The 25,827-nt window shown below is 39.1% G+C and overlaps 1 protein-coding gene across 1 annotated transcript; it reads left to right on the top strand.

Annotated features, from left to right (window-relative positions):
• Nucleotides 1–3,392: 3,392 nt before the first annotated feature.
• Nucleotides 3,393–25,370, top strand: smg5 (SMG5 nonsense mediated mRNA decay factor). The gene is made up of 22 exons (XM_023284450.3): nt 3,393–3,829; nt 4,865–4,963; nt 7,608–7,731; nt 8,435–8,591; nt 10,165–10,254; nt 10,644–10,733; nt 11,472–11,550; nt 11,640–11,765; nt 12,710–12,778; nt 13,804–14,033; nt 14,473–14,610; nt 15,053–15,967; nt 16,130–16,299; nt 16,391–16,466; nt 17,714–17,889; nt 19,111–19,269; nt 19,488–19,547; nt 20,161–20,320; nt 21,293–21,383; nt 21,527–21,601; nt 21,689–21,827; nt 23,974–25,370. The coding sequence occupies exons 1-22, from the start codon at nt 3,765–3,767 to the stop codon at nt 24,055–24,057; spliced, it is 3,372 nt and encodes a 1,123-aa protein (XP_023140218.1). The 5' UTR covers nt 3,393–3,764; the 3' UTR covers nt 24,058–25,370.
• Nucleotides 25,371–25,827: the final 457 nt, after the last annotated feature.

The following is a 25,827-nucleotide window of genomic DNA, read 5'->3' as shown; positions in this document are numbered from 1 at the left end:
GGGACAGTGACAGGTGGACTAACTCAGGTTTGGCCTTTCCATGAGATTTGTTGAAAATAATAACAATACTAGTTATCTGTGAAATAGTTTTCTTCCTTGAAATACGTTGAGATACATCTGTTTGTTATTATTGATTAAACTGTCAGGCAATTCCAGATTAGCTGATAATTAGCTGATTTGTTTAAGTTATAGGATTAATGGTGAAAAAACGTTTATTGTATTTTCCCCCCCAAAAACAAAGTGACATCATCAAAGAGCTATTTTTGTTCAATTAGAACACTAAAACCCTCCAAAATGTTTCATTTACAATCTTAAAAAAGGAAGAGAATTGAGAAGCTGGTACTCGTAACTGTCGGACATTTTTGCTTGTTAAACAACTCTTTTACCAAAAGTTGTTGTCAGGTAACTTTCAGTTAATCAACTAATAAATTAATTACCTAATTATTTAATGAATTACTACTTATAGAATAATGAGCTGCAAAGAAACTAAATTATCACACTGGATTCACTCCATGCAATGTTAGACCTTTTACACAAGTTGTTTGCTTTGGCAGTGACTTCCAACTATTTACTTTTAATGAACACAAGCACTTTGATCTAAAGTTTTTCAAATTAGATCTAATATATTAAATAAACTAAGCGTTGTGCCTGAATACCCCATGGATAGAACATTGGTTGCTTGTGTGTTTTAATGATTGTGCCTCTAGAGAGCTTAATTCAAAATTATTGCAAAATGAAGTCAGTAATTTATTTTGATTTTCAGCTCTATCAGCTCATTCACTCTTGTGTCTAGGTATGTGATTAGCTCACCTATATGTTTTTGCAGTTTGTGCTTGCACTGTGGTCGTCTATGTTTTGTTCTGCTGCTCAGGACTGTGATTCCTGGTGAGCAGAGCAGATCATTTCCTCACACCCTCCCCATCCAAGGTGCCAGGAATGAGGATGGCAGGCAGGATCTGGGAACTGGGGACGTGACTGAATATAGCAGGCTTGTAATTATCCTCATCCTCCTACACTTAATCGCCTGCAGTTCCTTAGAGGGTTGGCAACTCCTGACTTTGGACAGAGCAGAAAAAAAAATAGCACACAATGGAGGAGCAATAGACAGTTCATGTTGTGTAAACAGAACAAACACGGCAGAGACTTCCATTTCAGCTTATTCCACACCTGACTATCAAATATATTCCTGTAATTATTGTGCCAGGTTAACTGAGATAAATTTACATCACAATGATTTTTTTCATGTGTGATATCAAACTATGTGTCTGTGAAAACATGCCAAAATGTGTACTTTCATTCTCCTTGTTCCAGGCATACATAAAATCAGCAAACAGAATGAAGAAGCCTGCACCTCCCATCAAATAAAGCTGACTCTCTCCCCCTAGCTAATTAATGGTTTACATCTTTCAGTGATGCCCTTTATCATCATCTGTCGTTGCAACATCATATTCCAACAGTCAGGAGATACATAAAAGCATGAAATTATGGAAGCAAGCATCATCCTATGACATTTGTAGGATGTTCAAATAACTTATAATCTTTATAGACCTCTGCTGGCCACCAGTGTGAATTACAACAGCAGATTTGCATTCTATTCTATAAATAAACCCATTTCTACTGTGTTAGCAGCAGGGGTTTTTTTTTTTTTTTTTTTTTTTTTTTTTATATAATCAACCCGTGTCCTTTAATAAGCAAATGACAAGGAGGGCATGCAAATAATGTAATGCCAAACAGGAAGCTGGAAAGACCTGTGGTTTGTGACACAGCAATCAGGTCATTTGCATGCATAGCCTGGGGACTCATAGCAGGAGAAAAAGGTTTCATGAGGCATGGAAAGAATTCTTCTTCATGTCTCGTTTAGATGCCTGAAGTCAGCAAAGAATTATTAAAGCCTCTGCACAGCAAGCGCTTTCTTTTTTTCTGACTGATTAGACTTTAGTTATAGTTATCTAGTAATTAGGCTTAGTTATGCTGGCTGGAACTGTGCCAGAAATTATTTGAAGTAATCAAAATTTTGTAATAAGAAAGGAACAGAAAATAAAAGCTGACATTAGATGGAAGGTTATGCCAACCAAGCCATCTACATGTGCCTGCACAGTCCTGAGAAGAGTTTTAACCAGGTAAGAATATGCTTTAAAGAGCCTTTAAAAAAAACACATCAATATGTTGTTTATAATATTCTGGAAGATACATGAGAAAAGTAAGTGGTCAACATCACAGCTGAACATTTCCACCTTGAAGTACAGTATACTGATGACAGTCTCAAAAACATAGATTCAGACTTCCAGGGTTTTATATGTAACAAACTTAAAGAACCAATCCTGTCACCTTGCAAGATGGGCCTTTGTGTATCATTCTTGTTCTTTAGAATCAGTTTACAGTTCAACCATATTCCGGCATTAGGCTGAAATTTGTCATTATGTAGCACAGAGTAGTTTTACTGTGTGCTCGTGTGCACAAGCTGTGGCGAGAGGGGACATATAAAATAGAAGCACAGATTTGCATATTCCAAAGAACAGAAGGGATTGTTTTCATGGGAAAAAAAAGTTAAATATGTAATTTTGATACACAGACATGAGTTTCAAAGGGCCTGATTTAATAACTGGTGAGGGACTTGCAAGTCCTTATTTCAAGTCATATGTGCTCACTTTTGCAGCATGATTAATAGCACGCTGAGGGACTACATAAAAGAGGCAAGTCCAAATAACATACTACAAGAGTGGGGGGAAATTATCATTTTGCAAGAGGTCATAACACTACAGGGTGGGCCATAAGTTACCATACATAGGAAAAATAAACATTTTATGTTGGACAACTGGTTTTATTTACATAATGTGCTCTATATGATTACCATTGTTTCAGAAACACATATTAATACGTGTTTTCCACTGCTGATGAACTTGCATTAGCACAGCTGAAGTTATGCTTGTAATGGCGTTGATGATACATTCCTTGAGATGATTTATGGTTCGTATCTTCATCTGATACACCATGGTCTTTAAGTGCCCCCAAAGATAGCGTCAAACGCATCTTCTGGGGTATCTGAAACATAAAAAATATACATTATACATTTTCATATGTATGGAAACGTATGGCCCACCCTGTATAATCATTCTCCACAGAGAAGCAGGCCAGCACAAAAAGTGAGGATTGTCCATCTCTCCAAACATTAGCAGCATCCTCCATATTATCACTTCTGTCAGAAATCACACGGACTAATTAGATGTGCTCTTAAATGCATTTTGTTGTTTCGTTTTTGTCTGAAACTTATTTATTCTCTACATTTCTAAATTGCAGAATTTTTCAGATTTTCAGAAATAGGGGGTTTGTAGACTATCTGGCAACCGCCCGACGTAATCTCGTGAGTATACGATGTACTGTCGCGGTACTCAGGCGGTCACTGTCTGATAGGAAAAATGGCCGCCTTCGTAGCAATGGCTGGAACAGGGAACAACACAAGAGGCATAACAGAGCGTTTTAGCTGACCGGGAAGAGAGCGAATTACCGGGCACCCCCTCCTACCCGGTTTTCAGAACGGATGGGTAGAGGGGGTTTTGCCAAAGGACACGAGAAACGAAAGAGACTTGGAGGGAAGAGGAGGAAAACTAGCGCTACTGTGGTAGCTAGCGCTAGCTGGCTACCGACACGGCTGTCACTGCCGGGGAGCGAACCCGAGGAGCCGTGACAACTGTGCGACGGGAGGGTGGAAGGAAACGGTGACTAAACGCCAGAGCGTGTGATCAAACACCTGGTTCATCGCTAATATGAGTGGACCAGGGCAGGACAGCGAGCCAGAGGCGAAAGTCCTTCTCATCAAGCGGCTTTACAGGTACCTTAACGAGGCCGTTTTTGTCGAGCTAACCGAGGTGCTAATTGAACGTTATTGTGCTGGCTAGCTTAGCGCTAGCCAATCAGTGTTTTCTATCACAGCAGAGGGTCGAGCTAACTATTCACTGATCAACTTGTCACGACTCTGAGGATCCCAACATGTCTGCTTCCTCAGCAGTGTCACATCAGCTAAATTTGACTCATCATTGTTTGACCAAGTACAGCTCATGGTCGCTGATCAGCATTAAGTAGCTGCATGTCTCATTCCTGCTTTTGTTACAGAGAAGTGAAACAGAAAGGGATATTGGCAGTTAATATGACAGCCACAGAGCGCAAATATACACGCAACATACAAATGGCCACCTTTTCTAATTTAGAGGTAAAGTTACAAATCTCATTTGTATTGTTATGGTTAGAAATTTAGCCAATTGTGCTCAAAAAGTTTTTGAGTGGTGACAAATTCTTGACCATTGAGTTAATCCTCATGCTCGTCAGATGTGGATTTGATGGAAAATGATCAGTCTGACCAACTCTCAACTCTCACTCTTCTGTGACCAGCAACTACTTAAAAAACACTTTAAATGCAGCTTTGTTTAAATAATGCCACTGATGGCAAGACAAAAACATGAATGAGCTGTTGCTTGACACTCACATGCCAGTTATAACCGCAGCCAGACACTTTAATGTCCATGACTCCATCATTTGTTTTCTAATAAATCTTTTCAGGCAGCTCTGGATGATCAGCAACATAATTGTGTCCCCCCAAAATGTCCACCACCTTCACCAATCCCTCAGAAAAAATGGAACAACATTCCACAAACGAGCATCGACAATCTCAATACCTGTATGCATTGCAGACATATGACTCGTTACTGACTTGTGATTTCTGGTCTACGACCCCACTCTCAGGCTGCATATTACCATTTAAAATATAGTGTGTGCTTGCTGGTGTCAAGACATTTCACCTGACATTTGCAAATATTTAGCTTGCAGTTTGTCCTCTTGCTGATGCTTTCTATTTCCAAACGCCACCTAGGGCTGTGGTGGAGTCTGTGCACAAGCTGGATGTCATCATCGGCAGCAAATCATCCTACAGAGAGGTCTTCAAGCCAGAGAACATCAGCCTTCGCAACAAGTACGTCCATCCGTCTCAGCAGTGTGTGTGAAAGGAGGCAGTAGCAGGAGATTTGACTTGTATTGGCTACATGTAATCAGAGTATTATCTGGTCTAGTTAGTTGTCTAGTGTATAATGAGTCTTTGTTGTGCTGTTTTTTCAACTGAATCTGCAGTATCTTTGTTAGCTTAAATGTTAGTCTGATCTTCTGTATCCTGACTGTGCCCAACTCTCGTTCAGATGTCTAACATATCTGAACTGACCACCTAGGACTGGATTTAGCTATTTGATATCTGTTAGAAATTGTAACTTCAGCTAGGAAACAGACAAACTTCGAGCAATTCACTCATTCAACAAGATTGCATGGGTTGTTTGTGTACTGGATACAATGGTCAGAAAGCTCAGAATGAGTAAGCAGAAGTTGGAACTAAATGTGAGATAGAGAGATGATGATGAATATCTAAATAGACAGAGGCAGAGGAAATGGTATCTCATCCTGCTCAGTGACTTCCTTGGGAGTTTTGTCATGCAGACTTTGAAGTCTGCATGACAAAACTCAGGTCTCCATGTAGAGCTTACATGATCAGAAAGTTAATCAAGTGGGCTGAAAGTTAATGTTCACCTCTCTCGATTGTTGAATAATTGTGTTGTTTTTCAGTTTTTGACACTACATTTCTCTTTTTAAAGTTTAACTCTGAGGATTTGCTGCGTTTTAGTCCTGGTAGTTGGACAAATTAGATGGTTTAAAATGTCATCTTGTTTTGCATTTTCACTACTGTACAATAAAATAAGTCCAATAGTCAACTGACAGAGCAATCAATAAAGAGAACAACTGTTAGTTGTAGCATTAACTGCAAGTTTACACTTCACTGCACAGACGTATACGTATCCCTATCTACTTCTAAAAGTGGTACTATGAATCAGATTCAATTGTACACTCATTTTGGAATAATAGTCCCAGAAGAAAGAATTTAATGTGTTACATGTGGTCATATATTGTTCTTTACATGCAAATGGGATAATTTGGAACCCCAAATGAGGTGCTGGGTAAAACTGATATTGGGTATTGCAACTAGCAGCAATTTAAACATCAATTATCATTGGGATTATTCACAGTCTTTTGTTCTTTACACTGTCAGAAATTGGTGAAAAATCCCAATCTCAATTTCGTAATGGTGCTATTCCATTATAGGACGCTTCAGTACCAAAAATTAAGATGCGTGTTTCCTACAAAAATGATCCAAGTCACACTGGAAAACTAAAAAGATTTCACATGGTTCACAAGATTTTGCTTGGCAATATTATTAAAAATGACCAACATGTTGCATTCCATTGTAGGTTTTCAGCAGGGTCATTGTCAGCAGTGACTTACACACTTATGTTGTGTTAGACTAATGAGTTTAACAGTCACAGGTGACATTTCCAAATGTCATGCTTTGTCTGACCAAAACCCAACATATTCTGTTTCGTATCTTAGAAGACTATAGAAACCAGAAAGCATTCACATTTAACAAGCTGAATCCAGAGATTCATTTTATGTCAGTTGATTAATCACCATTTTTTGCTGCAGTGATAGCTGGTATTATTAAATTATCCTCTCTAGTGTTGAAGAACAAGCACTGACAAGCATCTTTATAAGACAAAGTAATGAAAAATACAGCTTGTACTTGCCTAACTCTATTAACATAATCATGCTGTTTGCTGCACACATGAAGTGGGGTCTGAGATTTTACAAAATTCTTGTGAATCACTTGTCACAGACCATGTGAGTCACAGAAAAGAAACATTTTAGTAATGCCACAAATGTTTTTGTCCAATAGTACAGAATGTACTGATGTAGTGGTAGTAAAATGGGGCTGCCACCTGGCATTATTTCCATTATTGATTTGCCTGTTTTCTTTGCAGTGTCCAAAAGAAACCCATGAGCCCATGATGATGTTTTCAGATTTTTTGTTTGTGACTAATTGTCCTAAACCCCAAATATGCAGTTTAATCAAACATTCCCACAATGCATCTAATATTCAGTGAGGTTACAATGTTCATTTTCGATTGATTCACCTGTATCATTTTTTAAGCTGCAGTTTGTGGTGCTGCTGAACAGACATTTAGTGTTATTTAGCCTATCCTTACTGACACAAATTCAGTGCACGAAACCATGGTTTAACACAGTAAATTCAAACAGCACTATAAACTGCAGCCTCCAAAACGACCATACAGTTGATTTAATATCTCTCTAAAGCAGTTTCAACAAAAAGTGAGCATTGTAAAGTTGGTTTTATTGTTGCTTTAAGTTTAGATAGATTTACATAATAGACTGGCAACTGAGTGTATATTCTGCCTAATGTATGGCTTATAAATGCAGCAAATCCTCGCACTTCGGAAGCTTGACCCAGCAATCTTTAGAATATATAAATGAAAGACGTCTGATATTATTAACCAATGATTAAAATAGTGTTACGTGTTCTAGCTCTACTGCAAAAGTAGCTGAATATGTTGAAGCAGGATTTTTTGATGAAAGAAATTTATCAATACTTAGTTGTTTCAGTTCTTGCATAGCCCCACCCTTCATGTGATTAATAGATTGACTCATTGGTCCACTGTCAAACCAGTGACCCAACTGCCTCCTCAATGTGTGCATCTCTTTTTGTGTGTGTGTTTTTTCAGGCTAAGGGAGCTTTGTGTGAAATTGATGTTTCTTCACCCTGTTGACTATGGCCGTAAGGCTGAGGAGCTGCTCTGGAGGAAGGTTTACTATGAGGTCATCCAGGTTATCAAGACCAACAAGAAGGTAAATGGCTCTGCAGCTGTGGGAAAAATGCCTCTCTGCATGTGTTAAGCCAGCTAGTTTTTCTCCCGTTAGCTGGCTTTCACTTAAAGGTCAGCTCTGTCATGCCATTTTGTGGCCATGCCAGTGACCATAAAATGACAAATGTCATGCATGGGCAGTCCACTGGAAATCAAATGTCTAAAAATGGCACTTAAGGCACTTTGCTCTGCTAATAGACCAACACAAGTAAACAATCCAGCATTATCATATTTATTGTAGCCAGATTATTTCAAGTCTTTTTTTGGTATGAAAGTGTTTTTGTTTTAATGACTAATTAATACAATTTAAAATGGTTTAGATCATTAGAGTTATGTATTTTGCAGAGATTTTTCACATTCATGATGTACCTTCTTTAAGCACAACTTTTTGGTCTTACTAATTTAATAACGTCACATACTTGCCCTTTTTCATTTTGTCTGTTTTTCCAGAGGTTGTTTGTTCTTTTTGCAAGTTGCTTATTTCTGAATTGCTTGTTTTTGTGCATGTATAGTATACTATTGAATGCTTTTGTGTATTTCGACTGCACATTGGAAACGACAAATGTCTTTCTAGGTGCTCTGTAGTTCATGTTTATTATGGCTATTCTGGTCATATGTTTAGACTCCTGCTTTCGCCCTTTCCCACATTCCACTTATTTCACTTTCCACTCTTTCTTCCACTGCAGCACATCCACAGTCGCAGTGCTCTGGAGTGCGCCTACAGAACACATCTTATTGCAGGAGTGGGTTTCTACCAACACCTGCTGCTCTACATCCAGTCGCATTACCAGCTGGAGCTGCAGGACTGCATCGACTGGACTCACGTCACAGATCCACTAATCGGTCAGACTTACAAGTACAAATTCACACACATGCTCACACAGATCCAGATAAAGATATAATGGCTATAATGGCTATATGATGGCTAAATGTAATTGACCTGGTTCAGTGTCGGGATCCTGGTATTGTGCATACCGGTCCGCTGTCATGGCACAATCGCTAGAAATACTACCTGTGCTTTTGCTACAATGACAAGTCAAAATGGCTTCTGTCATAGACAATATAGTTTATTGTTTTTATTGGACACGACACTAGTCTTTTACAGCTGATATTAAAATGTGCTCTGTGTTGTGACTCACTCTCCACATAATAAAAAATGTGAGTTACAGCTGCAGAATTGATTCAGCATTAATCTTGATCACATATCGTGCTTTGTGCAATTAAATGAACATGACAAACTACTATATTGACATTTAAAATGCATGCTTTACTTATAAAAAAACTTTGCTGCATGTCACATCAAGCACTTCTTAATCTAATAGGAAGCCACCAGGTAATAATTGAGATGTTTTGGGTTCACTCTTGAGCCATAATGTTGCTGCACATCCACCCCTGTAGCAGTAGCCTCTGCAAACATATTCCCAAATGTTACATCTGCAGTCCAGAAAGAAAAACGGCTTAAGCTGCAATATGATAAATGCATCAAGTCCAAGAAAAATAATGCCGCCAGTGTTACTTGACTGGACCCCCATCCTTGTCCATCATCAATTAATTACAGCAATGTTTTAAAGTATTGCAAGACATTAAAGCAAAAGCAGCCCTGTTGATTTGTTTCTTGTTTGTCCACTAGGAGCTGCACTGCGATAAAAACTTGTTTTGATTTGCACATTAGCAGGAATGCAGTGCAACATGCAAGTGAAAGCAGGGCTCTTTTTATATGTGAAAGTACAACAAAAAAACACATTTTGTCCCTAAAAATAATGAATAATTATGATCGATATTGATTAAAGTCCAAATTTTGGACGTAATTGTGGAGCCCTTGTGTGACCAACACTTTTGCATTTACACAAGGTTTTTGTGTCTTTTTTTTTAACTCGGTAGCAGATGTCAGTGGTTCCCTGCACTACGCAAAGTTAACAAACAGATGAAGAGGTGCCAGTTCAGTGGATTGTCATAAAATACAAAGAGACAGGTGTAGTGTCACCCAAGGGGGTGGTCCTGTACAGCCTGCACTCCTCCAACGCTTAAGAGGGGCTTGCGGTCTTCTTTGTAGTTTAATACTCTGCCATTGTTGCAAATGCCCTGCATGGATTAAATTTACACAGACAAGATCTAAGATATCAAAGCCACTACACCTCTGACTGTCAGCCTGATGTGGTCTGTATTATCTCAAAAATATGACTAATAAACAGTCCCAACATAAACAAGGCACTTTTGTATATAAACATCTTTGAGACAGAGAAACCATGTATCAAGTAATATGAGACTCTGCTGCTCTTATAGTAATTCTTTGCTGGAATTTAAGCTCTGCAAAGTTCAGTTGTTACATAACTCCAAGTCATTTCGGGTAAGTGCATCAGCTAAATGCTTGAAATGTTTAAAAAAAAAAAATGCATTGTGTATTTGTTCTGAACAGGCCGAAAGAAACCCGTGTCAGCCACCCCCAAAGAGATGGAGTGGGCACAGATGGCCTGTCATCGCTGTCTGGTCTACCTTGGAGATCTAGGTAATAATATGATAATAGAATATGTAATGAATTCAGCTTTCTACCCAGCTTGTGGAAGTGTGAGACAGCATGTGTGTGTCATTCAGCGTGGGAAAATTTGGCTTAGTTATATAGAATAATTGGCAGGAGGCTGTTTGGTTGCTTCACACTTATGTGATACAGAGACATTGGTGTATTGATTCAAACATTATTTGCTACTGTTGTATTATTTTAACTGTGCTTGCTATCTTCACCATTATAGATGTATGTTTACATTACATAGTAGCATTTTCTGAATAAATGATTCTCTGAACATTTTCTGCCACAGTCCTATAGCTGTATACATTTAATTTCTTGCATGTATGTGTCTTTATTTTTGCTGTTATTTTTAAATGTTGTTTTCTCTTCAGCACGATACCAGAACGAACTTGCAGGAGTGGAGGCTGAGCAGCTGGCAGAGAGGTTTTACCATCAGGCCCTGTCTGTTATGCCTCACGTAGGTGAGTAACTGTAGTGTACAATATATATAAAACTGCTGCTTTTTATTTAGTTTTACACAACATACTAAAGGCAAAGAGGGAGGGTTGTTAGGTTTCTAAAAAGGTGAGTTAAAGCTTTTTGACTTTTTGTAGACTGAAAAACAAAAATGTTAAATCTAGTGGTTCAATATTAACTCTACCCTATTTACTGCTATCATATTATTGTGTGAAAAAGGCAAATACACTATGTGTTCAAATACTATGTTAAGTAACTCATTTTTTTGCCAAAACTTTAATCAGAAAATTAATGGCACTTTCATGTCCTGTACGGTAAATAATTTGGGCAGACCCAGCAGCTGCTAGCTTATCCTAGTACAAACACTGAAAATGTGGGTAGACGGCTCATCTGGCTCTGTCTAAATGTAGCAAAAATGTCCAACTTTTCCTTGATGACATGCACAGTTAATTTAAAAGCAACCGGAGGCTACTGAATACCTGTTGTACAGAGTAATAACATTCATATTTATGCTTGAAATGTATAGACTCCTAAATAATAATGGGATATTTCATGAAAAGCTACATAATTACAGTTACTTTGTCTCATCATATTGGCTTGTGTCACTGTTATATTTTGGCAGGACATATTCATTTTTACAGTTTTGACAATAAATATTAACTATTGATTCTCAGTCCATATCACATCAACTCCAAAAATATATGTTACCCTGTTTTTTTTTTCGTCCTTCGATCTGTCTACAGGAATGCCTTTTAATCAGCTGGGCACACTTGCAGGCAGCAAATTCTACAATGTCGAAGCAACATACTACTACCTACGCTGGTAAGAGAGATTTTTAGGTGAAAGGACATATTAGAAGTTTAACCAGTTGTTGTTTAGTTAGTCTTAACAGATGTTTTATCTATGCTAAGCATCCAATCAGATGCCCCCTTTGAGGGTGCCTATGGCAACCTCAAGCGCCTGTTTGACAAAGCAGCCAAGATGTACCACCAAGTGAAGAAGCAAGAAATGAAAAAGCTGTCTCCATCTCGGCAAAGGTGAGGAGGATTTCTGTCCACCTTTTGAAACTGGAGAAATTGTTCCTAGTCATCAACTGTTAATGCAATGTTTTACAACTAACTTCCAGTTCATTTTAATCTCTGGGGTTCATTATGAGTGTTATATTTTGTGGTTGTCGTTCTGGCCTTTGTCAGTTTTTATGGCCTCACTTCTGTTGGTTCATAATTTAAGTGGTGTTACTAATGATCTTCACTGTTTTACTTTGTTAAAAATCTGTCTGAAATAAAGAGTATTTTCTTTTCATTCTGCTCAACATCCCCTAGCAATTTTAATCTAGTCCCAGTTGACTGCTGGGGGTTCACATAATTAACGACGTGTGCGCTCGCCATGTCAATCACAAAGGCGCTCTAACGTCTGGTGGCATAAAGCAGTATCTCTCTGCAGATGAGATTAGATGATTGATGATGCCTGTGGGGTAATTAGTTTGTTTTATGCAACAAAAGTAACAGGATTCAGTTGGAATAAAAGGCAAATATAAACACAAATGAAGAATGTTAAGTAAGCACTTCAGAGGCCAGTGCTTGGTGCCTTTGGAAACACGTAGCAAATAGGCTTAACAAATTTTTTGCCACCTGGACAGAAAACAGTGCTGCTTCTGTTTCATTTACATAAATAATCGCTGACCAGTTTGTACTATATCAGTTTCCTCCTTTACAGTTAGACCTGTGCAATCCAATGCAGTGCCGACACTCAATTTTTGGTAATATTGAGTGTCTGCACATTGAGTTTTATGTGTATTACTGAGATCATGGTTTAATATTTATTTAACATATTGTACTGGACAGAGAGAGGTCTCTTAAATAACCACAGTTTCAATTAAAATGTTTTTGCCGCAGTTTACCACATAATCCGTAGTAGTGAATATATTCTTTATTGTGGTTACGTTTGACCTATAATCAATCATTGGCATTATTGTCTGCAGATCCAAAGACATTAAGCGCCTCCTGGTGAGCTTCATGTACCTCCAGAGCCTGCTGCAGCCCAAGAACAGGTTAGTGTTTGTACTTCACTCTGCTACTATCATAGATCACATTGCTCCTCCACTGTTTCAGAATCAAAGTCTACAGTGGTTTACTTTATTTCCATTCCTTCCTATTTCATATGTCTGTAGTAGGACTGTATTCTCTAGGTCAGGTGGTTGATTGGTTGGTTTATATGCTCTCATCCTACCAAATTCACATTGGTTGGACAGTCGCTGGTGTTACTGTTGTAAGAAGAAAGGGCTACATCAACAGTCTTTCTAGGATCAATTGGTTATTTTTGTCAGTGAAAGGAACAGAATACCTGTCAACATCTCCATAAATTCGCAACTTTGAACTGGCCCAATGTAATGGAGAACGCTAGTTTTAACTTTTCGTTTACTGAACATGTACTCCGTCGACTAATTAACTGACACCATGTCAAAGACGTTATCGGTGTGACTGTTTTGTTCATCCAGATGGCCGAAAAATCAAGTGTAAACTTTGCAAACAGAAGTTTGTAAAACAGTTTAACAACCATCTACAAACAGTATGCTATCTTGACTTTGTCATGTTCCTCAGTAGTTTTTCATTTTGGATCACCAGTTGACATAGTTTAATACTTTTTTTTAAAATCATATGAATGTAGGCAGGTGCACACTGGTCTGCTCTAAAACTGTTATCATGTTACTATAAAATATTCATTGAAAAGATTCAAATGATTTAATAAGCTGCCATTGCTATCGTACTATGTTAGTTTACAATTTATTTAAGCTATTAAGGCTAGCAGGTCAAGTGCACTGTGGCTGATTTAGTTCAACTGACGATAGCTTGCAGGTTATATTCCCCCCAACAGCTCGATTGGTTGAAGACTAATTACAGATTCAGTTGATCAAGATTTTCTTCCATTGACCAGCGATTAATGTCAATTTTTCCAGGCATTCAGGGATCAAAATATTATGATTTCAGGCAGTTTTTACTGCCACTTTAGTACATCCAACAAGAAACATCCTTCATTTATTCTGTATTTTGCTTGCCCTCCTCTGTCTTTTTGCAGTCTGATGGAGACGGAGCTGACCTCACTGTGTCAGTCGGTGCTGGAGGACTTCAACCTGGTCCTGTTCTACCTGCCACCGCCAAAACATGGTGGTCCTCACCACTCACCCAGCGAGGAAGATGAGGAGCAGCAGCAGCACACTGACAGCACCTGTCCTGTACTGCCTGACACCCTCATCTTCAAGATGGTGGTCACATGTCTGATGGTGGTGCACAGCCTTAAGAGAGGAGGTTCGTGTTTGTATAGTGTTAGTGCTGTTGTGTATTTTACTATTTTAAGGTTCTAATATGATTTGTCTGGGTCATCGTAACAGTAACACAGAACACTTTTCATTTATGTCCTTTTTAAAATGGTAGTTAAATTTCAATATGATCGTCAGAGGGCCTGGTTATCTTAATCAGATGCAGATTAGAGTAATTAGTAGAAGAGGCAGAAGACAACAGACAGGCATAGATTGGTTTTGTGGGTTGCTGGGCATATAAGTAACCACTACATCTGTCCAAGGCTCTTGTGATCATATTAAGATATGTAATGGATTCCCTCTCAATCTGAAACATGAATTCTAGCTTGTAGTTTTAATAATGTAAATTTTAAAAATGTACATACTTTGGTAAATTATGATCAGGAACTTTATGTATTGTAGTAAATGTTTGTGTCTTGTGTCCTTAGGATCGAAGCAGTACAGTGCGTCTATAGCTTTTACTCTGGCCCTCTTCTCCCACCTTGTGAACCATGTTAATATCAGACTGCAGGCTGAACTGGAGGAAGCAGAGAGCCAGGTGCCTCCACTTCACACTGATGCTGCAGGTGAGAGACAAAACTTTTCATGTATTTATAAAGCGGAAAAGGCATGTAAGTGCAAATTATCAACACAGTACAGAGAATGTCTCAGCCACTGTCAGCTTTGTAGACGAATCTGTTAGGCTCAGTTTCTCCTGATCAGCAACATCTTACAGGATTTAAGGACTGTTTTGTGGTTGAAAGTGTGCATCTTGTGGGAGAGCAATATGTGAAGTGTCTGCTTTATTACCATGCATTTACCTCCTTATATCTTGACTTCGCTTGATGTCAGGAGCAATTTTAAATTGATCACATTTATTCACTCCTTCTGATTTGCTCTTACAGCAATAACCCACTGGAGAACATTTGCATTTTTTAAAATCGAAATATGTTGTTAGAAATGAAATATCTTTGACAAACATCCTGAATGAAAATAAGATGGGCAGTACATTTTTCTTCTCTTGTGTAGATGACCTGGACATGAGGGATTCATCAGCTCCACTGCCTGATCCGTCGAATGAAAGGCCTCTGCAGAATGGATCCCTGGAGCAAGAGGATGAGGAGGGCAAGGATGAAGGTGGCTGCGAGAGGGTTGGCACCAAAAAGCATACCAATGTGGAAGAACAGCACAAGATGGAGGAAGAGAAACAGAGGCAGAAGAAGAAATATACCCGCCTTTCTCGACTCCGCCGTCGCCGCTGTGCTCGCAAAGATGCCCGAGGAGAGGATGAAAGCGACCTGAGCGAAGGCTTCGAGAGTGAAGATGATGAAGAGGAAGATGAAGAGAGGAGGAGCCGTGCTGATTCAACAGGTGGGACCACGACAGAAACCCCACTGAATCCTTCATCTGTCAGGAAAGAATCTAAGAGAGACCCTTTGGGTGAGGAGGGCAGCTGGGGAAGTGGCTCTGAGGAAGAAGAGGAGGAAGGCGGAACAGCATTTGATGTGGAGACGGACTCGGACATGAACAGCCAGGAGTCCCGCTCAGATCTGGAAGACATTGAGGACACGGAAAACTCTGACAACTTGGAGGGTCAAGCTCGGGAGCACCAGGATGAGGAGGAAGATGAAGACCAACCAAAGGAAGGAGGAGGAGAGAGGGATGGTGACACCCCACCAACCACCAACGGGCCCCTTGCACCCAGCGACTCCAGCATCAGCAGCAACCTCCAGGCCATGTCTTCTCAACTCTTCCAGGCAAAGCGCTGCTTCCGCCTGGCACCGACCTTCAGCAACATGCTGTTAAGACCTCAAGCTTCCTCTTCTTCGGGTATTCCCACCCCTACTGACACCTCTGCTCCTCCCTCCCAGGAGACTCCTCCTCCTCCTGGGGATTCATCCTGTGACATGAATCCTGGTACGGCCAATGGAACCAATGAAAACGGTAATTTGCAATTCGGATTTTATTGTATGCTCTTTACCAACATATTTAAACGTTTTCTAGTCCTTTTTTCTTTGAAAAAATATTCTTAAGGAATTCAAAATGTCATTTTGTTGAAGTTAAAGTTGTATTTTGGCTCAGTTTTTGTTTCACCACGTTCTCCAGACTTGGACTCTGATTCGGAGGGCAGTCAACACAGCACTCAGTCAGTACATAGTGAAAAAACCCTGTTGGAGAAGCTGGAGATCCTGACCAATCAGGGGTTAATCCAGGTGGTGAAGGTCTTTGTTGATTGGCTGAGGACAAACACAGATATTATCCTCATGTGTGCACAGGTGAGGCCACAGATTTCCCTGCTTTCTCTTAGAAACATTGACTTTTTAGTCAAAGTGTATTTCACAAACTGATCAGCGTTTCTGTCTGCAGAGTTCTCAAAGCCTGTGGAACCGACTGTCTGTGCTGCTCAACCTGTTACCAGATGGCAGCAAGATGCTCGAGGCGGGTAAGTTACTGCTAGACTGCGCTGCACAGAGATTTGTACTTGTCACAACAGCAGCCGAGGCTGTTTTGTGCCCCTGGGTTCACACATACTGAAATGTCAAATTTGTTTATATCTTTAAACACAAAATGAAGATTTTTTTTTATATTCTTTGCCAAATTATCTCTTAAATAACTAATTTCTCTGAGTCAGCCTGTCTCGAAATCTGATTCAGCAACCGTCATGAACACAAACAGTCAATTTTGGTATTTTGGCTGTTTAGTTGCAGACAACATGAGCTCATACACCTGAATGGGATTTCAGGTTTATACTCTTACAATGTCATGTGTAACTGAGAGGTTTGACCCTGAGGAAGCTGTGGAAGTGCACAACTATAATAGGACAACTGCTGAACTGTTAAAGCTGGCAGATACTTAAAGAGTATCTTAAATATAAAAAATATGTATGTAAATTACAAACCCCTTCGTTCTTAACTATCTGAACTCCAGGCAGGTTTTCAGCATTATTTTTTGCTCCAGTCACATTTTTCCTCACTGTAGTCTAATTTTTCCTTACAATATAAAGCCCTGAACTTCTATAGAAACAATTTACGGAATTTGGTCGCAGTCGTGGCTTTACATGATCTAGCAGAAATTTTTGAATGAGAAAAATATGTTTGTTTTTTTTGTTTTTTTTTAACCGTGTGTCACAGGTAATTAGTTCAGTTCCCTTTGCAAAAATAAAAGTCCCTGATTGTTTGTTTTTACACTTTTTGGCTCTTTTTTTTGTGTGTGTGCTTTTTTTAATGTTTTTTTTTTTTTTTTTTTAAACAAAGTGTGCTTTTCAAACATGCTTGCAGGATTTGAGGCTCAGAGGGCTAATACGCGGTTCAAGAATGGTCATTTTTGAATATAAACTAGTAGGAATCATTAGAAATAGGTCATTGTTAAAACATTGTAAATTTCTGTTTAGTTTTGATAAAATTCAAAGTGCCAAGAAAAAAATTCTTGCAAAATGAGATCTTAAGGAAATTGGGAATACTATGTGTCTGTGCAGTAATGATGTAATTCTTCATCTTAGCTGTTTTTGTGATATTAGATTTGTCCACATCCCCAAGCTGTGATCTCATCCCTGTACTGTACTGCCACTTTTCAAACAGTGCCAGTGCTCAGCTGTCACACTCCCAGTGTGATTTATTTATTTTTTTTACACTGCAGTGACTGTGCTCTGAGTCTCCAGTTGGTTTATTTATTTATCTGTGTTTACTGCAGAGCTTGGTCTGAATGCAGAGGTGACAGAGTTGTTAAATGAGTGTGAGCAGCCGGGTTTGGTCCAGAGTCTTCTGCTGCCCGAGGATCTGGCTCTGCGACACCTGCCTGCTCTCAACGTAGCTCACCGACGCCTTGATTTTTCTCGTCGTAACCCCTCCCTCAGTCCCCTACAGGAGGTAAACACACATTCAGATACGCACTATACTGAGTGCTTACAAATGTTTATTGTGGATTAAGAGCACCGAAAAACAAAAAAGAAATTATCTCTACTGTGAAAGTTGTCAGTTTAGTACAAATGTGTCTTACGAGTTCTGCTAATTCTGTGCTTCTTTGCTTTTTATCAGCACCACGTAGTAGATCATAAAATGGATATTGCGTATTATCCTATCAAATAAAACCATTTTCACTGTATAAAATCTCAAGAATTACTGACATTTCTGGAAAAAAAATCTGGAAAAAAACAGAATCAAGACCTAGTTGACCTTTAAAGCTTTTTCCCTGTACACTGCATTGTGGAGGTGACAAGTGAATAAGTTGCATTGCTACTGTTTTGCAGCATTTCTAACAGATTTAATAAAGTTACCTCAGTAAGTGAGACTGGAGGTTAAATTATTAGCTAATCTGCCAATAAGCAGAAGATTACATATCCACTATTTTGTTTAGGGATTAATTGTTTAATCTGTTTTTCTTTACTCTGTGTGATAGTGAGCCAGCAGTTTTCCCACATAGAATTTAGGCGCCTCCGAAAGAAGTTTTTACCAGCAACAAAACAAAATCATCACTGCCAAAATTATAATTGAGAATAAAAATACAAATTTTTTTTAATATAACTTGCTCAAGCATAATAGACGTTATTGTTTATAAAATTGTCAAAAATAGCAATAAAATGCACAGTTTTCTGTCAAATAGGGTAACACAGACTTTACTTTTCACTGACAAACTATGCTTGTTTTCCTGCAGACGCGCAAAGGACTGTTCTGAGCCAGGAAAAGCACTGACGCTAAATATCTGATTACCTTGTAGCTTGAAGAAATTACAGTGCACATTTTTAATATTTTATAGTGCGAACAGTATATTATTCATTGAGAATTCAATCTGCCAATAAGTTAATGTCATCTAAACAAATCCTTGTTGTCAACTTATAATGTTTTACTGTTTCTGCTTTGCTAACAAATAATGATGTACTGCCCCATCTACAGTGTTAGAATGTGTAATAACTTGCATGTGGCTGTGTCTACTGCACAAGTATGCAATGAAGAGAGGTGACAACTACAGTACTTAAAATGTGTAGAAATATATGTATAAAAGTGATGTGAAGTTGATTGTCCAATGCAATATTTTGTATTCAGATATACATATTTTAAAATTACAACATTTTCTTGCTTCTATTCTTTCAGTGCGTGGTGCGAGTGTGTTGTATTCGCAGTTTTGGCCACTTCCTAACAAATCTCCAAGGCAACGTGCTGCACTTCAACCCAGAAGCAGGCATCTTCACCAGCATCAGCCAGTCCGAGCAGGATAATCTGGTGCAGCAGGCCAAGGCCCAGTTCCGAATGGTGAGTGACATCTGAACAGAACCACAGGGAGCCTGCATTCAGGTTTTCATTAGTCGTCACATAGACAGTATAAAAACGGTGGCATTGTGTAACTGCTGACCTAAATATGTGTGAAATATGTTTAATTAATGACCTGGAACCGAAATGGTTTTTACATGTGTGCAAAGAAACTGTTCCATTTCATGTTGACTCTGCTTTGTTAATCTTTATTTGTCCAGGCTGAAGAGGAGGCTCGTCGAAATCGCTTAATGAGGGATATGGCCCAGCTTCGACTACAGGTTTTCATTATCGCTCGGTCCACTGAGTGTTTACCCTGTTTGTGTTTCTCTGTGAAGTGTGTGCAGATACAGTATCGACACAGCTGTGCACTGATACAGTCATCAATGTCAAAAGTCCTTAGTTTTGTTGAAAAAATACATAAACTGTCTTGTTTATGAGTATGTAAATGACTTAAAAAATATATAAAGACCTTGGGAAGTAAACAAACTGATAGCCAAGTGGTTAGGGTAGATACCACATGGGTGTAAATGCCCTCAAGCAGTAAGTCCCCATCTTGATTCCTGACTAGCCTGGACCCTTACTGCATGTTGTGTCTTTCTCTCCTTACTGTGACCATCCAATAAAGGCAAAAATGCCAAAAAAAAAAATATGTTTAAGGAGAAGTAAAATCTTAGATATTGTAGTTACTTTTTCTGAAGCCACTTTCATTTTGATGTTGTAAAAAATGTTTTCTTGAAATGACATGGTTGTGATGGCATGAACCTGAAACAGCCAACATCAATCTAAATCTTAACAATCCTGAAATCATATTTCTGTTACCATAAAATCCACATCATCTTTCGTTATTTTCAAATCATCAAGCTTTGGGTCTCTTTTTCTGTCTCCTTGCAGTTGGAGGTGTCACAGCTAGAGGGCAGCCTTCAGCAGCCTAAAGCCCAGTCATCCATGTCTCCCTACCTGGTGCCAGACACAGCTGCTCTCTGCCAGCATCTGAACCTCATCCGGCAGCTGGCTGGAAGTGGCTGCTTCATCATCATCATCCCGCGAACAGGTCAGAGCACTGCCTCCTTTCTGTCCTGAGCAGCAGTGTGTTGTGTTTGGTGGGATGGGATGTTTCCCAAGATAACTGACTTTGCTGTGTTGATGAACGCTGTGGAATATTCATCTGAACATGATCTGCTGAGGCTCATGTGCTTTACCCTTTACTACAGGAATAAAACTGATGTTCAGTAAACTCACTGGACACTTAGTATTACACCTGAACATTGTCTGAAAAATACCATAATGTCTGCAGGTCTTAAAAAATCCCACAAAGCTTTGAATTCACTTTCTTTAAAAAGAGGCTTCAGAAAGTATTACAAAGTCTGAGATTTCATTTGCGAAACTCTCCAACATTTTCTCTTTGCTGCTGTAGTCAGATAGTTTTTGTATCCAGTTGTAGACTGTCAGGAGACATTATACACTATGACTTCAAAATGGGATTGTGCAGGAGGCTGTTTAATTCTTTTGTGTGACAATTAATCAACACTGGAATCACTGTTAGCTACAGTAGCTAGCAAGTTTGAATACAAATTTGAGCAAAAACTTCAATTGATAAATAATTTTTAGTTGCTCCCTATGTCTACTTTTTTTTTTTTTTTAACAGTTTTTATAATTTAAGATCATGTATTTTTTTAAATTCATTTTATTAGTATTTATTGGTATGTACTGCTAGGCAGGTGTAAACAAAATAAATTTAAAAAAAGAATAATTCTAGGACGAATCGTCCCTATTTTCAAACGTTAGGTGGCTCTGGTTTTACGAGACCTGATTTACATGTACTAAGCTGCCATCTAGAATAATGAGACTCAACAGCACCACATAGACGGTCAATCAAATGATAAGTGTACCAGTTTGAGCATTCGATCATGGCAGTGAAATAAAGACTTTATGTTTTAACAAAAATAAATTCCAGTTTAAATAAAGACTAAACTAATAACGTGACTCACTGTGGTGTGTAATCTGAACTCACTTTGTGTTGCAGTGATTGATGGACTTGACAGGTTGAAGAAGGAAAATGCTGGTGCGAGGGATGGAATCCGCTTCCTGGAGTCTGAATTTCGCAAAGGCAACAGGTTGGTGTTTATGTTAGACATGGGGTGACTGATAGAGAATGTTTCAGCATTTTTTTTTTTACATAATTGTCAGCTTCATGTTAAAGCTCACTTTTCTCAATAAAGCTTCTTTTAAGATAACAGCGTTCTCTATCCCTTTGTAGATACATACGTTGTCAGAAAGAGTCGGGTCGAAGCTTTGAAAGAGATAAACTGAAACGGCAGGACATTGAGGCCTGGTAAACCCTTTGTCTCTCCAACTGTTTACTTACATGCTTAATAGATGAATGTGATTTGTCATTTGACTGCTCCTTCCTTGTTTCCAGGCATCTCTACAAAATGGTGGACAGTTGCCGTCAGCTAACAGTCTCCCAGAGCAACGGAGATGAAGATACAGCCGGCATGGTGACCATTCTTACAGGCCATCAGGTGGAAGAGCTTTGCACTCAGTCAGCAGCAATGAAGGTCAGTCATTCACTGCATGTTGTTACATTACAGACACAAACACACTCAAGAGGTCACAGTTTCCACCAACACTGGAAGCTTGATGGGCTCTTTTTTGCTTCAGTGCTGTCTACACTGGACTGTGCTCATTACTGTTGTTTCTGTACAGAATGAACATTTGTGATGGTTTATAGAACTGCAGGAAATCTTTATTTTTCATAAACCCTAATTTCATGAAAGAAGTAAAGACTTCTGGGCCTCAGTTTGCGTGTAGATCCCACAGACATGAACTGCCTGTCAAAAACTCTTGTTCTTTTGGACAGAACTCTATTTTTTTGCAATTTTTGAATGTGTGTTAATGTTACAACAGTAGGCTCATTGATAATGATGCTTTAATATTTCACATTTAAAATAGGAATTGATGGTAGTATCATCACTGGTACCTGCTGATAAAGGCTTCAAAGCATCAACCCAAAATAAACATTGATGGGCAGATAACACCCGCCAGGCTGAAAGTTGACAATTTAAAAAATGTTACATTAAAATAAATATAGCAGGTTTTATGTGTGAGTTATTTTGCACGATAAATGTGAACATTTGAAAAGCATTGTATTTATGTCCGCACCTGCCAGTGGGCAGAGTAGGCATAATAATGTGTTATTTCCACTGCAGGAGAGACGTGATGTTCTCTGAAATTAGGTGGAAAGAATATATGCATATTTCGGCATCTGCCAGAGTTGAGTTGGAAAATAGCAGATATCAGCAAAAATCCAACATCCTGCATCCCTACGGTGAATTGTGTGATTTGAATGACAGTCTGAGGAGTCGGGGATGGGGGTTGTGCCGATTAACTGCATGCATCAGCTATGAAGGAAGACTGTTTGCTTTTTAATTGTTAGTAGTTGAGAGCAGAAATATGGGCTTCATCAGCCTACATGTTGTCAGAATTTAGCTTGAAATCAACCTCAGAAATCCAGTAGTGGTTGGGCAATAGACAATTAGAAAATTAAGAGTTCCAACAATTACACTGACCCTAATTTATAGATTGCAATGTTCATGTTTAAAATGTTCTCTACTCATGGAAAACTCAGCTCAGAGAAACAGCAAAAAAAACATTTAGTTGTAACTTGGGTGACATCTGACATTAGAACACCTCATTTCACTGCTTTCAAAGTCATTTTTGGTCTCATACTTGTCTTGGTTGCTGCTGTAACCAAGTGGAGACTAGAGGCTTCTCTGTGCACAGCTGCCTAGCTAGCATGTGAGGCGTTTATGAATATTGGTAAATTATAGTGTCTATAAACATGCAGATGTTTGAGCAGTATAATTTATTTATATTTTCCCCCCAGGAGATGCAATGAAATCAGGGAAAAAATGTTTTAAGTGTCACTTTCTTTCAAAAATGTGTACATTAGCAAGAATGTAGCCCAACATGGAAGTCACAGCAGTACTCTGAAAGTGTAGGAAACATCCATCCATCCATTATCTGTACGCCGCTGAATCCTCATTAGGGTTGCGGGGGGGCTGGAGTCTATCCAAGCTGACTTGGGGTGAAGGCAGGAGACAACCCTGGACAGGTCACCAGTCCATCGCAGGGCCACATATACAGACAAACAATCGCATTCACACCTACGGGCAATTTAGAATCACCAGTTAACCTCAGCATATTTTTGGACTGTGGGAGGAAGCTGGAGAACCTGGAGAAGACCCACGCATGCACAGGGAGAACATGCAAACTCCATGCAGAAAGATCCTGGGAAACCTGGGACGTGAACCGAGGATCGTCTAGCTGCAAGGCGAAAGTCAATACTGATAAAATGCGCATCTCTTTTCCAGTATACTTCACAGTAGTTTTAATTGTGTCATCTAAACCCGTGTAAAGACAGGGTGAAAAGTCTGCTATCATAGCGAAGGTGGATTTAAAGCATTCACACATCCCGTCTTTCAAGGCATTTATGCACTTGGCTATACAAGTAAAATAGATTCAAAGAATGAAAAAAGTGAAATTTCCTCCAGGCTCTGTCACCTCCAACATCCTTAGCTATAATGAAGCTGGCATCATCTCTGTTCTGACATCAGACAGAGATGGTTTTGTGTCACATGTAGTAATTACAATTACCACATTATTTCTTCTGCCTACCTTTAATGCTATGTGTCTCTGTGCCAGGCGGCGATTCAGGCAGCTGGCTCGGCGGGCATGGAGCTGAAGAACATCGTGGAGTTCTACCGTCAGTGGAAGGAGATTGGCTGAGAGGTCAAAAGGGGGGCAGCTGTCGGCGCTGCGAACAGCTGATCGATCACAACACTCGCTCCCTCTCTCTCTCCCACTCTTTTGCTCTGTGTGTATCTGCATCTCCAAAGGCAAAAAAACAACTCTAAAGAAAGCTGGATCGAAGAGTTAAAGCTTTAGAGGGCTGGAAAAGTAAATACAGTGGAGTAAAAAAATAAAAAAGAAGAGAAATGCGAGCGAAACGGCGTCATAAGAAACAGCAGATCTCCCACTCCTAATCCTAAACATAAAGAGTGACCCCTAGTGGTCGGGGTGAGGAAATAGTGGGATAATGCGACAATTTTAAGTGCCCCTGGTTCACACCCTAACCAGGAATACACTGTATATGTTAGCAAACGAGTACATACGTGTTGAGAGAAACCGCACACACACAAACGCATCACATTCACGCTCAGATGAATCCATATAGATATTTAGAGCAGTGGTTTGGATTTCCGTTCCCGTCTCCCTTTTCCCCCTCAGTCTGTATCTGAGAAACAGGGAGAAGAATGTAAGTCTGGTGGGGCTGCGTTTAGTAGAGTCAAGAGTGTATGACGACAACTTTGAGACAGAGAAAACACACTGTCCTCCTGACACTTGCGGCTTCCAGCCTTCAACAACAAATCAGGCGTCTCGTAGCTTGTAGGCCTCTAGGAAAGGTTGAGGGAAGGCAGATGTATGCTTCTCCGGGATACGTTTCTTTCCTATGTGGCTTTTTGAAATTTTGTTTGGTTTTGTTTTTCTTTATTTGCGGTGTACTTTTGTGACCAGTGACTTATGTATTGTGCTGTCTCTGTATGAGAACAGAAAAGGAAAAAGAAAAGACATTACAGGTGTCGCCCTGTTTAAAGGTTTAATTTGGATTTATTTTTGTACCCAAATGATGTTGTTTATTTTTTTTTGTAAGCTAAATCTGAATGATATATGCAAGAATGTTAAAGGGAAAGGGAAGGGGTTGGTGTCACGCATTGATCCACTGAACAAGACCTTTGGTTCTGAAAATTAAAAGAAGCCTAGAATCTATTTATCCAGGGGTCATGTTAGCGGGAGGAGGTAGGTAGGTAGGAGCTGATTGGCTTCATGTCGTAGCTGGTCGTGACAGAGGCTCAGAACAGAAGGGCAGGATGACTTTCCCTGAGGAATGTGGGTTGTGTTTGGACCCCCTGTAAACTCCTAAAATGTATCCCATCGACATCACCATTTCCATAGTGACTGTCCAGTCATGCACAGTGCAAAAGAAAACCAGTATATGTGTGTGGTCATACATTGAACAATAAAACAAAACTCATATATGACGTTGACCTCTTTCTTCCTATCAGTCTTCGGTGCCACTTTTCATTTTATGAATGAAAAGTAAAGTGCTGAAACTGGTAATCCATTAGTTGGCTAGCAGAAAATAAAATATTTTCATGCACTGGTGAATTTTGACATTTTGGAATATTTTGCTTCTTTAACATATCTTTTTTTTCCCAGCTAATGAAAAGAAAACATCCAAAATACACATTTAGATGTTCATTTTACTACACTTTGTTTGCATTTGTAGATTTAAGTTGTAATGCATATCTTTAAAGTTCATTTTCTCTTGTTATTTTTTCTCTTACTTTGAGCCAACAATCCCCACTTCACTAGAAGCTACATACACCAAACTTTATTCCTGTCTATATTCTGGAGGTTTTTTTTTTTTTTTTTTTTTTTTTTTATACAGAGGAGTGATAAAAACATGCATTTAAAATCCCCTTTGTAAAAACAAAC

This window comes from Amphiprion ocellaris, chromosome 9 (assembly GCF_022539595.1).
Source record: "Amphiprion ocellaris isolate individual 3 ecotype Okinawa chromosome 9, ASM2253959v1, whole genome shotgun sequence".
Classification (NCBI taxonomy): Eukaryota; Metazoa; Chordata; class Actinopteri; family Pomacentridae; genus Amphiprion; species Amphiprion ocellaris.
The sequence above is the reverse complement of the archived record's forward strand: the minus strand, read 5'-3'. Positions and strand labels throughout refer to the sequence as shown.

What these genes read in the sequence shown, in the direction of transcription:
- smg5 (XM_023284450.3), top strand. Translation starts at nt 3,765, where the DNA reads ATGAGTGGACCAGGGCAGGACAGCGAGCCAGAGGCGAAAGTCCTTCTC. An exon ending in GCACAGCCTTAAGAGAGGAG is followed by an intron (nt 14,034 to 14,472) that starts GTTCGTGTTTGT and finishes TTGTGTCCTTAG; the next exon opens with GATCGAAGCAGTACAGTGCG. An exon ending in TGGCCCAGCTTCGACTACAG is followed by an intron (nt 19,548 to 20,160) that starts GTTTTCATTATC and finishes GTCTCCTTGCAG; the next exon opens with TTGGAGGTGTCACAGCTAGA.